Source organism: Cervus elaphus, chromosome X (genome assembly GCF_910594005.1).
Source record: "Cervus elaphus chromosome X, mCerEla1.1, whole genome shotgun sequence".
Classification (NCBI taxonomy): Eukaryota; Metazoa; Chordata; class Mammalia; order Artiodactyla; family Cervidae; genus Cervus; species Cervus elaphus.
This window is the reverse complement of record NC_057848.1, coordinates 141,862,563-141,876,821: the sequence shown is the minus strand read 5'-3', so window position 1 is coordinate 141,876,821 and position 14,259 is coordinate 141,862,563. Positions and strand designations below refer to the sequence as shown.

General features: G+C 35.0%; 1 protein-coding gene across 7 annotated transcripts in view; it reads right to left on the bottom strand.

Annotated features, from left to right (window-relative positions):
* The window catches only part of DMD (dystrophin), a 2,565,910-nt gene that overhangs the window by 2,270,100 nt on the left and 281,551 nt on the right, over positions 1-14,259 (bottom strand). The window contains exon 1 of one of the 7 annotated variants that reach the window (XM_043895266.1): positions 9,228-9,337. The exons of the other annotated variants lie outside the window; for them this stretch is intronic. Coding sequence (XP_043751201.1) covers positions 9,228-9,234 — 7 coding nt within the window. The 5' untranslated portion in view covers positions 9,235-9,337. Of the gene's footprint in view, positions 1-9,227; positions 9,338-14,259 lie in introns of those variants that run through there. 7 annotated transcript variants of the gene reach the window in all.

The following is a 14,259-nucleotide window of genomic DNA, read 5'->3' as shown; positions in this document are numbered from 1 at the left end:
CCAATAGTGAATATGCCTTTAGTCTATATACATAAATTTTCAGAGGATCAGAGGTAGAGACAGAAATAGAGATATTCAGACATGCCTATATGCAAACATACACCTCAATATATGTATGAAGGGGAGGAAGGGAAACAATAAAAGGGAGAGGTGAGAGCTGAAGGGTGAGAAAAGGGAGTGGTGGGAGGGGGAAGAAGGAGTGGGAAAAAAGGGGAGGAGGGGGGTGGGAGGAGGGGGAGGGGGAGAGAGAGAGAGAGACTTTCTAGACAACTTCAAGTTTTCAGAAAATATCCTACTCATCTTTTCTTTCATATTAAAAGTAAACCTATGTATTTTACATTCCTAGGAGTCAGGAGTGAAGCTGAAGACCAATTAACGCTGGATGCTTTTGAAGTTGGATGAAACCTTCATACTGATCTAACACGATTTGCACGTATTATGGGTCTATGTGACGATAGGCCTATCATACATAAAATGTCATCCTTTTAGCCCTCTTGTGTAATCTAAGGTCTAATTCTGTGATTAATTTAAATATAGGTGAAACATTTTCAGATAGCTTCTAATTAAAGACACACACTGAGATAAAACATTATCACAATTTCTCTAAAGATAGCATAGGAAAGAGTTTTCAGAGATAAGTGCTCTTAGACTACCAAGAGAGAGAACTGTTGTCCCCCTAAAACCTCCTGAAACATAGTTTTCATGGTCACACTCATGTAGGATTAAAATGTTTAATCTCATTGTCTGCAACTGACTACAGTCTAAACGTCTTCCTTCTAGGTTTGATTTCTTCTTCTTCTTTTTTTTTTTTAGGTTTGATTTCAATGAAAATGAGCAATGCCTTGCAGGAAGACTCCTCCTTATTTCAAGGTAAACTTCAAGTCAGTTATTTTCCCTTTTACTTTGAATTACTAACCATTTTTGCAGTGCATTTGTACTCTTCCCCCTCAGCTATCATTTTGCTCTTTAATAGACTTGCCAGTTCTTCCAGATCACTCAAACTAGGAACCCCGGAAGCTTTTAGCCCATTCCCTAGTTGGTTTTTCTATCTGGAGTCACAGCTGCTGCTGTCCTTTGCTAAGCTGTCACTGTAGGTATCTTCCTGTCCTCATTCGCCCAAAGGAAATTCAGCTCTCAATTCCTCAGGGATCATATATTAGTCATCTAGCACAGAGCCTGACAGTTGGAATTTATCAACAAATATTTGCTGGATGAGTGAAAAAGAGCAGAAACAACCTGTCACTTCAGTTGGTGGGCTTCAATCCTCATCTGGATGACCTAATGGTCATCCAGAACCACCAAGGCTACCAGAGCCCACCTGTGAAGAGGTCAACAGCCAAAGAGAGATGAACCTATGATTCCTACTCACTATAGTAGCATTATTAACATTTCCATAATGGGCAGGCTTTTACTCAATGTCCTCCTTTTCACACTTGTCATAGAAGACAGAGAAGTCCCACAACTTCTCTAAAACCCATAAAATTTTAGGTTAACATTAGCGTCAGTATCCTTAATCCAGTTTAATGTTCCTGTAATGCATAATTCCACTGATAGTATGTAAAACGGAGATTTGTGCTAGCAAAATAAGAATATGATGGTCCTTGTCATACTTTATCCTAAGAGCACTGCAATGAGTTCTAATAATGGTATAGCAGACGAGATTGATGCTGATAAATGGATTTTCCCTACTTGTTCTTCTACATCCTTTTTATCTATCTTTGGATTGCCACGTAATGACAATATTTCTTTGGAAATCATGATTAGCACCATTTATCCTCAAGTATATGTAAAGAGCAATTAATTTCTGTGCCCCACCTAATCTTCCAGTTCAGCTATCCCCCCACTTCCTGTGTAAATCTTTGTCCAGAAGCTTATCTCCTATATTTTACTTCCCCTAGTACTTTTGTCTACACCATCTCCTCACCCATTTGCTTATGCCCTGCAACACGCTTTGGACTGTGTAAGCCCAAAGCCAAACAAAATAAATCTTATGAAGGCCAGTCATGTTAGACGTATACAGGGAATGTCATACTTTGAAATTGAAGTCAGGTTTTCAAAAGCAGTGTATATGTTTAATATTTAAAGTACCTTTGCTGTAGTCAGAAACCTTACTTTATATTGCAGCTGCTGTTTCTAGTTCAAAATGGATTACAGTTTTCTTCCAAAAAATTATTTTCCAAAATTATCAAAGAAGGTACTGCAACATTATAGCTAACTCTATTTTTTTTCATTTAATTTAAAGATGGTGTGAACAGGATCTGAAGACACTGTCTTATCTTTTATTAATATCTACACAGAGTGGATTAAATTTCTGGAAAGTTAAATCTGCACAGAGAATCCATAAATTTTTTGAGGTCAGAAAACAAAGCATAAAAAGACTTAAATCATTTAAAGCTTTAAGCATTGAGACCAGTGAATAATAAACAAATATTTAATTGGATCTTATATCATTTACAATATATCTTCAACCCCCCAAAATCTTAATTTCCCTTCATCAAGTTATAAATTTTTGCTCACTTGCCAATATTTTACTGCTTTTTTTTTAATTTGACCCCAATATAATAATATATGAAGACATCAGGATAAATGAAAGATCAACACCTGTGTTAATGCTGAAACTACAAATAAGTGCTTCATAATAGAATAGCCATCTCTCCCCTTTGGGACTTATATTTTCCTAAAGGACACACCAATTACACAAATACTTTAAATACTTTTTGCTATGTGATAATATCTTGAATATATACTTTAAATCAAAGAGAAAAGAGAATAACATTTATCTTCTTTTTAAAATAATTTAAATGTGGTGGGTTATTTTCTAAGCTTAAAGTAAATGATAAGTGAACCAAATAGAAAAATCAAGTATTTTTAGACATTTGAGGTTTTCTGTTTGATCTTATTATTTTAATAAGAGACAAAGTAAAACACATAAAAACACAAAATCCTACCCATCACATTTTAAATAATGCTCAATTTTCAGAAAAGCAGTATGCTTGTTATACTTATTACTGATCTTTAATAGAAATAGATTTAAAGGGAATGTCTTGGAAAGAAAGTGTACTTTCATTATTCCCTGAGAAGCTCAGTGATTATGAGGAATGCCAAGTAGAGCTCAATACTCTTACACTTGGAATTGTGGGGGGAAAAAGTCCTTTAAAAGATCAAGATCTTTGATAGCAATAACAAAAACTAAATTTGCCAAAGGTAGAGCCCTCCTCTTATCAACTTCAGGCAAGAAGCAATCTTTTTCTGCATAGTGAAAAGTAAGCCATCTAGGAAAGATCTGTGTGACTGCAATAGCATAAAATTGACTGGAAGCTTGAAAAAAATACTTTTTAAGATTAAAAAAAAACTTACATGTTGGTTCTTATTTTATTCTGAGACACATTAAGAGGACATGAAATTGTTTTCACACACAAAACAGTTCCCTCATGATGATTTATCAGAATTGCCTCTTGACCTTCCCTCAGCTTTATCCTCTTCCTCAGTGAGTCTCCCTCATCGCTCCCTATTCCTAAACCAATAGGAAGAATTTCCTTCAAACCCTTAAGCCTTGTATCTGTTACCATAGAGACAGGCATCATAAGATAGCTGCTCAGTAACATCCTCATGGAAATAAAATAAGAATCCTATGGGTTTTATAGGAATTGCCAGTGCTACCAGTGAGCAGCCATGGCATCCTTCCCTAGAAAAAAGGCAGGGATTTTAGTTTTACAAGCATGGAATTATAGAGATTGTCACTTATGATGGTAAACCCAGAATCTCTTAAAAGTCAAGCTTAGGATCTAATTACAGTTTCTCACATGATCTGGATAAAAAAATTGCCTTGTATCAGTATGTTCAGGGGACTAGCTCACAAATAATTCATTGCTAACTTTTAACTCCAGCATGTCATATCAACCATTTACTAACAGTCTCAACTGCTGTTTCAGAATGTAGAGGATATATTTTGACTTTTATATTCTTTCATTCTCTAAACCATATTTTGATCAAGAATACACTCACCTATTTAAAAAGGTATGCACCTCTCTGGATCGCTGTAAATGCAAAAGCCCCTTAGAAAGTCTATAGACCCATGAAGAGAAACAAGGTGGCAGCCAGGAGGTGACTTTACTGGTTTCCCACTGACTTGTTTGCTTTCTGTAAGTCTACTGAAATCACACGATATTTGAACAGTAACACTAAAAGTAACTTAATCTAAGCAATTAGGTAAAATCAGCCAGATCAATAGGCTTAGGCTAAGCAGACATTATAGATAAGTCACTGATTTGAGAGACCTCAAATTTTCTTACAGACATCATAAACAAACATTCCTCAGCAAGTAACATCTCTTAACAGATTAACTGCCAAAATGGCCCCCTCATAAACTCCTAAGCTGTATATCTGAACCACTTTGCAAAGTGTGCAATGCTTACACATAATGGGTGATCACAACTTCTGTTTATGATCTTTGGCTGATATTTAATGGTTGGTGAGCTTGTTCTAGACATGTGACTCAATGAGCAAAAAAAGCAAAGTCCCCTTACAGACTAGAGATGAATTCAGCAAACATTTTACCCCTAGGAAGGGCCTGATAATTAATCTTTTTGGCTTTGTGGCCCAAATGGTCTCTCCATCATTACTTAACTGCTGGGTTAGTGTGAAGACAGACGAAACAATCTGTAAATAGAGGTGCCGCCTGCCAATTAAACTTTATTAATAGACACTTATATCAAAATTTTATAATTTTTATGTTACAAAATACTATTCATCTTTTAAAAAAATAAGAAATATAGAAACCACTGTTAGTTGGCTAAACAGAAAGAACAATGGCATGTGGATCATAATTAGCTGACTCTGGCAGGGAGACACTCCAAGAAATATCTGAAAAGAAGAATTTTATTTATGTAGTGACTAGACTCAGAGATTCTGAGATTCTTAAAATTAGAAATGATCTCAGACGTCTTCTTCACATTCTCTTTAATGCAGGAACTCCACTCCCAGCAATGAACACTTCAGAAACAAGGAACACAGTATCTCACAAAGTAGTCAATTCTCTGCTTAAATAACTATTTAAAGAATTTTCTTTCCTCAGTATAAGAGAGGTAGAAATGAGTCTAATCCCTCTTCCACTCTGTAGCTCATCTGATATTTGAAATTGGTCTAACTTTTTAAAATTGTTTTTTCCTTCCAGCATTCATTTTCTTTTTTCCTTTTTCTAGGACCTTTAAGACCCCTCAACTGTTGTAGATTCTAACACCCTTCACCAATCATCCAGACATATTTTTTTTCCCACTGAACACTTTCTCAGTTGTTAAACTTTCTTTTAGACCATGGTATGCCTCTAAAAGTGTCCCTTCTAAGCTTCATTCTCTTTTTCATTCCTTCCAGGAAGGGTACATTTCTAACAACATTACTTTGTTTTATTTTGTTTTGCTGTCATATGAGACTGTGACTGAAACTGAAAGATGGCCAACAAAATCATTGTCTTTTTCAATGAATAACTGCTAAGCTATAACTCTTTAACATATTGTTCTTGTTGGAACGATTTTTGAACTTTAGTGCAAGATGTCATTTCTCCTAAAATATTATCTTTTTTGTGTCATCAAATTTTCTAGGTGATCCTAATCCTTTGGTACCTAAGAATTCATTTCTTTTCTTAGTCGGGCAAACTATTTTGATCTTCCTTCTTGTTTTTGAGATTAACATTTCACAGGGCAAAAGATCAAAGTCAGAATTACAGGTCACACTATGAGAGATTAGTTCCAAGTCCGATAGATCCAGTTAGATAGAACTATAGAACAGCCCTGTGAGAGCCTCCCTCCTTGGTTTACAATGATTCATTAATTGATAGAACAAGACAGAAGAGTTTATCAAGGTAATTAATCTACCAGACATGTCAAATGGCAACTATATCTCCATCTTGACTATATCATAAAAATCTTCAAAAAACTCTATGGTATAATCAAAATAACTAGCCATACGCCATACTGTTTCTTAGAACCTTGGAGAATTACAGCCTGCATTACCTTACCCTTCATTCTAAACCATCTTCCTCAAGAATTCTCAGCTTTTCCCAGTGAGGGAAAAATATTGCTTATTTTTTCTAAAAATAAAACAAAAAAATTCCAATAGGGACAGTTATTTAATCCCCCAACTTTTCTCCTTTCCCGTTTTAGTTTGTTAATTCCAGGACAAAGTTAAAATGCTGCCATGGCTCTCTTTTTAAACAGTCTGATTTTTTCAGAAGTATGTGTGTGTCTGTGAGTACACACTCATTTACATGGCTTATTTGTGTCTTTTGTTGCTATTGTTCTTAAAATATAGAAGACATGAGAATTGGAGAATAAAAGAAAGGGGCAAGCTTCTCAGGAAAACCACTTCAAAGCACATCTCTTAACTGACAGTGTCTCCCCCTGCTCATCTTTCTAGATGAGGAGCAGAACATCTGAAGGCAGGCCACTCCATCATAAGTAGGTATTTTCACTAGACAATATTATCATTAAAGGATAACAAAGGAACGATTTTGATTAAGAAAATAATGTTGCCCAATAAAATTTTTTACCTAAAAGAAACAAATAGTTGCTATCTTTGCTTTTGTAGTATAAATGCCTTAAAAAAATCTAGGTTTGTAGATCGGGGAACACCCACAGAGATTTATACATAAATTTCACACTTTAAAAATATTTAAATATTTATAGTACATTTCATTTGTCTCACCTCTCTTTCACACACTATTTCGATTTTTTATGCATTTATTTTTCTTTTATTCCCCCTGAATCACTTCAGGAAATACAGAATTAAGCAACTGAGACTTGGAGACCTCATATGTTATCATTGTGCATGCCAATCTTGTTCCAGAGTCAGCAAGATCAGCAATAATTTCCAACTCTCATAAATACGTTCAAAAATAAAGAGCTGCCTGCTCTTCAGGTGTGCAGCCCAAAGCCTCTAAGATTTCATTATTAATCAACAGCTGGTGCCACCTAGCGTCTGTCCTCTTCATTCATCCGTGGAATCAAATACAGAGCACTTCCTAATCACAAACGAAGCTGCCTGAACGACAAACAAACACACAGGGTCTGGGGAGTCCTGTGGCTGATTTAAATTACACTATCCTCATTGAAACAAAAACCTTCTTTTAAAGGTAACTATGGTAACAGGAGGGTGAAGCTAACAGGAAGCTCACATTCTTCTCACAAGAGACAATTCACAAAAGGAGAGTCCTACTAAAGATGTAATGTAAAAGAGTTTTTCCAGACTTGAACTGTCACTAAAAATGGTTATAAAAAGTTGAGTAATACGCTTGACAGAAGAGAACTGAGTTCTAAACAAGAGTTTAGGTACAGCTGATTTTTGTCAATCAACCAAGAGATAACCCTCTATCACTGTGATGCCAAATTTTGTTAGTCTGAGTTCTCAAAGATCAAACAAGTACTGTAACAGACTGTGCCAAACATATAGAGTACTCAAAAGTATGAACAGGAAATAATGAGGTTGCCTGAACCACATTAATTTTAAAAATATTTCCAGCTAAAACTATACATCTAGGAAATTATTTTCTTTCCTGCTGTACATATGAATTATGAATTACATATTCAACCACAGTCATGCATGCTTCAAGGTTAAAAAGTACTTTTCCAAATCTCTATTTTTCCAAACATAAGTTAGTAATTAATTTGGATGAATCCAAGTAGTCTAATTAGCCCATCAGTTCCTGATTATTCACTGATATTTAAATACATGTCATTTTTAAGTCACTCTTTCAAAGAGGAATACGTAATTGAAAAACATGGACTAACGTTCAGGGGGAAAAGTTACATAACAGCCAGTAGTGTTCCTTGACCAGATTGACTGAGATATTCTAATTACTACAGAAAAGGTACACCAAATGTATGAGCAACGCTGTGTACACTGAAAAGTCATATTAGGTGTTCATACATGATAGCCTATTAACTTGGATCAATCATTTAGCTAGTCAGGTTACAGGGGAAACTGGGCAGAGAGAGCAAAGATTCTCTATCATATAGATAGTTAACAATCACACTTTTCATACTTAGGGAAATAAATTTCTGTATTATTTGACATCTGTTTTAAGCAATTACTTCTTATAAACAGCTTTGAATGTTTTATTTTCTTGTTACCCTAGTGGTGATAAAAATCATTTCAATATGTTTGGTCCAATATATAGTCACTGACAGATCCCCAAGACAGCGTATGAAGACAGAATATGGAAACGATGGAGAGTTTCTACAAAAAGCTAAAATTGTCCCTCTTTTCCTCAAAACTTTATTTTTGGAGCCTAATACAGCCCAGGCTCACGCTCCATTGGTTTAAAAGTACTTGTAAGTATAATCCACTGACTGTAGGGGAAAGAAATATTGCAAAACAGCAAAAGGCTTCTAAAAATTGTACGCAGGCAAGAACGAATGTAAGACAAAACTCATTAAGGTTCCAAAGTTATTACATAAACAAGTGCTCCCATATTCAAGAATTTATCATTTTCTGTCATTTTTCATTAACAGCTTTCAAAGCCCTATCCGAAACAAGCTGATACAGAGAAATTAAGAGCAGTAATCAAGCGAGAAATGATAGACCAGCTGGGTCGACATCAACTTGGCAAAACGTGAATACAGTTCAATAGCTGAAACAGATGCTAGAGTTGTTGAAAAACCCTGCAGGAGATATTGATGTATTTTCTTCATATAATGCAGAATGACTGAATAAATGTCAAAAGCTAGAAATGAATGAGGAGAAAAGACTGACAGCCAAACTCCTCATAAAACAGAAACCAAGTGTAACAGTTTTCAGTCTATCCAAACATTCTATCCATTCTCATTTTTCTCAATGTCTGAATATGCCAATAAATCAATCAGTCCTTGTAACTAAATGGCATGTAAGTGAGCTGGGGTAGATTTCCCCAAAGATCCCCCCCCCCCACCACCACCTCGTCATCATCTACCTGGAGAAACCTAGACTCTTGAAAAACACTTTATTCTAACATCTTCTAACACTGATTTCTATCCCAGAAGTGTTTCCCCGAGGTTGAAGTCAAGCACATCCCCCCCAAAATCTAACGCAGCACAAGGAAATGTTAAAATCCATTCGGTAAAAGCAACACTGTTTGCAGAGTTTGAAGAGCTCGGCAACATACCCCAGCTACTAACAGCTGCTTGTTCAAACATATGCTTTGTCATGGTCAGCTTCTAATTGTATTCATAATGATGTAATAGCTTTAATAATCCTACCTTCCATGCCAGCTGTTTTTCCTGTCACTCCATCATGCCAATAAGTTGGCTGCTGCAACAAATCAAGATAGTGCAAAACAGCATCTTTCTCCTGATTCTGTCATCTTCCTGAAAGCATTCTATTACTGCCGACTGCTGGGAACCAGAAAGTCTATTTGAATTCCAACAGCTCCCCTTTCGCATGATTCAAGTTAGGTTAGGTGGGCATGCCTAACATGATTCTCTCAGTCATTTATTATGCAGCTGCTACAACGTCGGTGTGGTAACCACTCTGACTATCTGATACGTCAGTCGAACAAAACCTACACCTCGGAGCAAACACAGGAGCCAGAGCAGCGTTCTGCATTTAACGAGCGTTCTTCCTGCCTAAAAAGCAGGGGATCTGCAAATCTCTTTCACTATCTCCTCGTTCCTCACTATGGATGCAAAGCCTCTGGGTTAAATTATTTTCCTAAGTATACCAAGAGTAGAGTTCCTTTGTCACACATCATAGTATTCACGCAGAAATTTTGGCTAATTTTCACTTCTCTTCACAGCCTTTAAAGGATAAAAACTCTCTCTTCTGCTTGCACTTTTGAAATAGGGATGTTGTGTGCTCAATTCCACATCTCTGCTTTAGTATAACACATTGCATGCACTCTCTCAAATGGAATTTGTCTCTTGTGATTCCATGGAAATTTTTCCAAGAAGAGGGCTTTTTTTTTTTTTTCAAGAAAATATTTATTTTGCATGTTGGAGATATTTAAAGTCTGGTATTCTGTGTATTTCTCCTAAGAGTGGACTTTATACTTGAAATTTTGACTTAAGAGAAGTGCTTTCTTTACAAGTAAGAGATTAGCTGACTCTTTCAAGCAACTTATTTAACACATAAATATATATCATTTCAGAAAAATGCATTTTCTATTTTCAAAATACCATTCGTGAATCAATATTTTTTTTAAAAAAAATTACCACTGCCATCATTTCTACAGTATTAATTTCAACCAAAATTTTTAAGTACACCTCTCTCTTGTAGGGTTAATATTTATAATCTGAAATGATGAAACAGAGAAATTGAAATATTTTCATAAGAAAACTCTTTAAAAGGGAGAAGTGATAAAAATCTTACGTTTCCTTTCAACAACTACTCAAAATTCAGTTTAGTAAGGGTGTATCCCCCACCCCGATGAAATGTAAATAGCTTGTTGGGTTTCTATTATGAAACTATAAGCAGTAACTCATTCATCATGTGTGAGCTATGCCAATGTCACTGTTCTGAAATACTGTTTCCCTAAGTATGTGTGTGTGTGTGTGTGTGTGTATACTTTTAGCTATACTACTTCCATTTTAATTTTAATGTAACAAACACAAATAACCCTTATATATTAAGACATATATATTAAGTAATTTAGAGTTTATTAGGCTCAATTTATAAATGACAGGGGAAAAAAAATCTCAGAGAGAAACTGAATCCATTTGAACCCAACAAAGTTCCTCTAATATCATCCCATATAGCAGTTTTGAAAATAGTAGTTTATCAAATTACTCTTAATTTACAAAAAAATAAAAGACTTTTGTGCTTAGCTATTTTAGGTGTTGTGAATAGCATCAATCAATGCTATATGGTTTTGTTTCTACCCTTAGACTCTGTATATGTCTCCACCTTCTTCTCTTGGCTCTCCTCCTTCCCGTCACACTCTGTTCCAGCCACAATGAACTTCTTTCTGACTCTTTAGAAGACTGTGCCCCTTACTGTCTCTGAGATAATTGCATTTTCTATTTCACCTTTCCATAAGCCAGCTCTCACTTTTGATTCCCTACCTTCCATCCAATATTCAAGTATCAGCTTGAAACATAATTTGCTGTTGGCATTTTTCTTCCCCTAGATAAAATTATATTCCCCTGTTATGCAGTTTCATAGTACCTTGTACTTCCTTTGTCTTCAACATAATAATGGCAAATACTTACATAGCAGAAGGAGGTGGGTGCTGTTCTCACATATGCAACATATATATCTGTGTGTATCTATCTCTTACTACCATATTGATACTTCTTCATTCCTCATATGGAACCTACAAGGGTGATTATTACTACATACATTTTATCCATGAGGAAAATGAGGCTCTGAAAAGTTAAATAACTTGGCCTAGGTCACACAACTTTATTTAACTTTGCATTTCCTGATAAAATATTAGTTCTTGAGACTGGAGATTATGTTGGTTTTGTCCATTGCTAAATCCTAACGCTAATGCAGTACCTGGAAAATATGATGCTATTCTTCATTCATCCAGCAGAACTTGCTTTGCACAATGCCCTGGAGTAGGCACAGGTCACATGGTGACAGTTAAAAACAGATATGAATCTTATTTTCATAGAGTTCATGGGCAAGGGTAAGAGGTCTGAGGATCCACAGATAGAATTCAGATATCTATTAACTTAGATGAGAGATAAATTACATCTATATTTTCATCAGCCTCTAGCATTGTTTTCATTTGTGTGTGTATGCTACAAACCACAGTAGCATAAGCAGCATATGTGCTCTTTTTCTGGAATAAAAGTCACAGAATTTCCATATCACTGCTATAGATGCTGCATATATCCCCCAGTATTCTTTTACATTCATTACTTTGAAATTATGGTAATCATTAATTCTACCACTATATTGTGTTACTTAATGTGTTAATAGGAAGTATATATATTATTATACTACAACTTTTAAAATATTTAAAAAACTTTATTTCAGTACAACTGATTTCTGTTACAGTCCTAAATAGCTTGTGTATTCAAATATAATTTAAATACACTAAGCTAACTGTCAAAGGCTTAAGATGTTAAAGCTTTAATATGATCCAGCAATTCCACTCCTGGGCATATATCCAGACAAAACTATAATTTGAAAATATACATGTGCCTCCATGTTCACAGAAGCACTATTCACAATAGCCAAGGCATGGAAATAATCTAAATGTCCATAGACAGGTGAATAGATAAAGAAGATGTGTGGTGTGGTGTTACACACACACATATACATACACACATATATACACAATGGAATACTACTCAGTCATAAAAAAGAGTGAGATAATGCCATTTCCAACAACATGGATGCACCTGGGGATTATCATACTAAGTGAAGTAATCAGAAAGAGAATGACAAATACCGTACGATATCACTTATATGTGGAATCTAAAACATGACACAAATTAACCTGTCTGTGAAACAGAAACAGACTGAGAGACATAGAGAACAGACTTGTGGTTGCCAAGGGGGAGGGGGATGGGAGAGAGATGGATTGGGAATCTGGGATTAGCAGAAGCAAACTACTATATATAGGATGGATCAACAAGGTCCTTGGTATAGCACAGGAAACCATAATGAAAAAAGAATATGAACTAGAATATATACACATTTTTGTGTGTGTATGTAACTGAACCACTCTGCTATACAGCAGAAACCAGCACATTTTACATAAATTATACTTCAATAAAAATAAGATTCTAAATGTATATACATAAAGGATGTTAGGACTTCAAGCTTTCCCAGGTGTCAAAGGGGTCTATGCCAGAACCCCCGGCCTAGAGGATAGGAGAATACAGCATACTGGTTTATATCATTATCTCCAATATCTGACAACCTGGGTCCAAATCACACATGCATGATTTAGTGTTCATGTGTTGTAGGGCAAGTTATCTTCAATTTACTCTTCCACGAAATAGGAATAATAATTGGTCTTTTGTATTCTTGCTGGGAAGATTAAATCAGAGAATAACTGTGAAATACTTAGTAGAAGGCCTCGCATTTTAAAACTTTTAATGACTGTTATGTATTATTATTGGAAACACCAGATATAAAGCTATTATGACAAATAAACTGTGAAATATATACAAAGGATTTACAAAGTTTCTTAGCACAGGAACTGGGCCTCTCATACACTGACAATGGAAATGTAAAATGGTAAAAACCATTTTGAAAACCAATTTGGCAATTTGCTAAAAAAGGTAAATATATACATACTTTAAGAGCCATGTTTACCACTCAGAGAAAATGAAAAGCACATGGCCACTTAAAAAAAAAACAAACTATACGTGAATATTCACACCAGCTACATTTGTAATAGCCCCAACTGAAAACAACCTCCATATTCATCATTCTGTGAATGGATAAACAAACTACGGTATATCTATACAACAGAATACAACTTTGCCATGGAAAGGATTGGTCTATTGATATATGCACCACCATGAATGAAGTGCAGAAAAAGCATACTAATTGAAAGAAACCAAACAAAAAGAGTATGTGCTGTGTGATTCCACTGACACAAAACTCTAGAAAGTGCAAATCAATCTGTCATGACAATAAACAATTTAGTGGTTGCACAGGGAGACTAAAGATGAAGACCAGGGAAGAAGTGCTATAAAAAGTCATGAATAAGCTTGTGAGGTGATGTACATGACCATTATCTGATTGTGGTGATAGTTTCATGGAGATAGATATATAGACAGACTGATAAAAACAACATATTAAGTTGTACATTTTAAATATGCACATTTAATTAAATATTAATATACCACAATAACTATTAAAAACCTCTTTTTTAATCAGACTTGAGATCATTCCAATTTAACCAAAAATATGAAGCAACATGGTATCACTTCCTTAAACTTTAACCTACAAAACGTCACAATAAAGAATGCATGTTCTAAATAATTCTATCAACTACATGTAATAATCCTGATGATCCCAAGAAGGTAACTTTTTTCCCCACCATCTGATGTTTATAGCTTTTCATGTTATGATTGAATAATCTGAATAACAGAGAATAATTCTGCCTTATTCAACATGCCCACATTTTTAAATTTATTGTGAGCAATATAAACCAGTAAAAAAAATAATTAGGCTGGTACACAATTAACAGCTGCATAAAATCTAAGGTATTAATCAATATTAGCTTGTTGCAATGTAATTCCATGTTGCAGAGAACTTTGGGAGATGTTTCCTTTGTGAAATAATGATTAAAGATTAAAGAACTTGATTTTATAAGTGAAGTGTTAG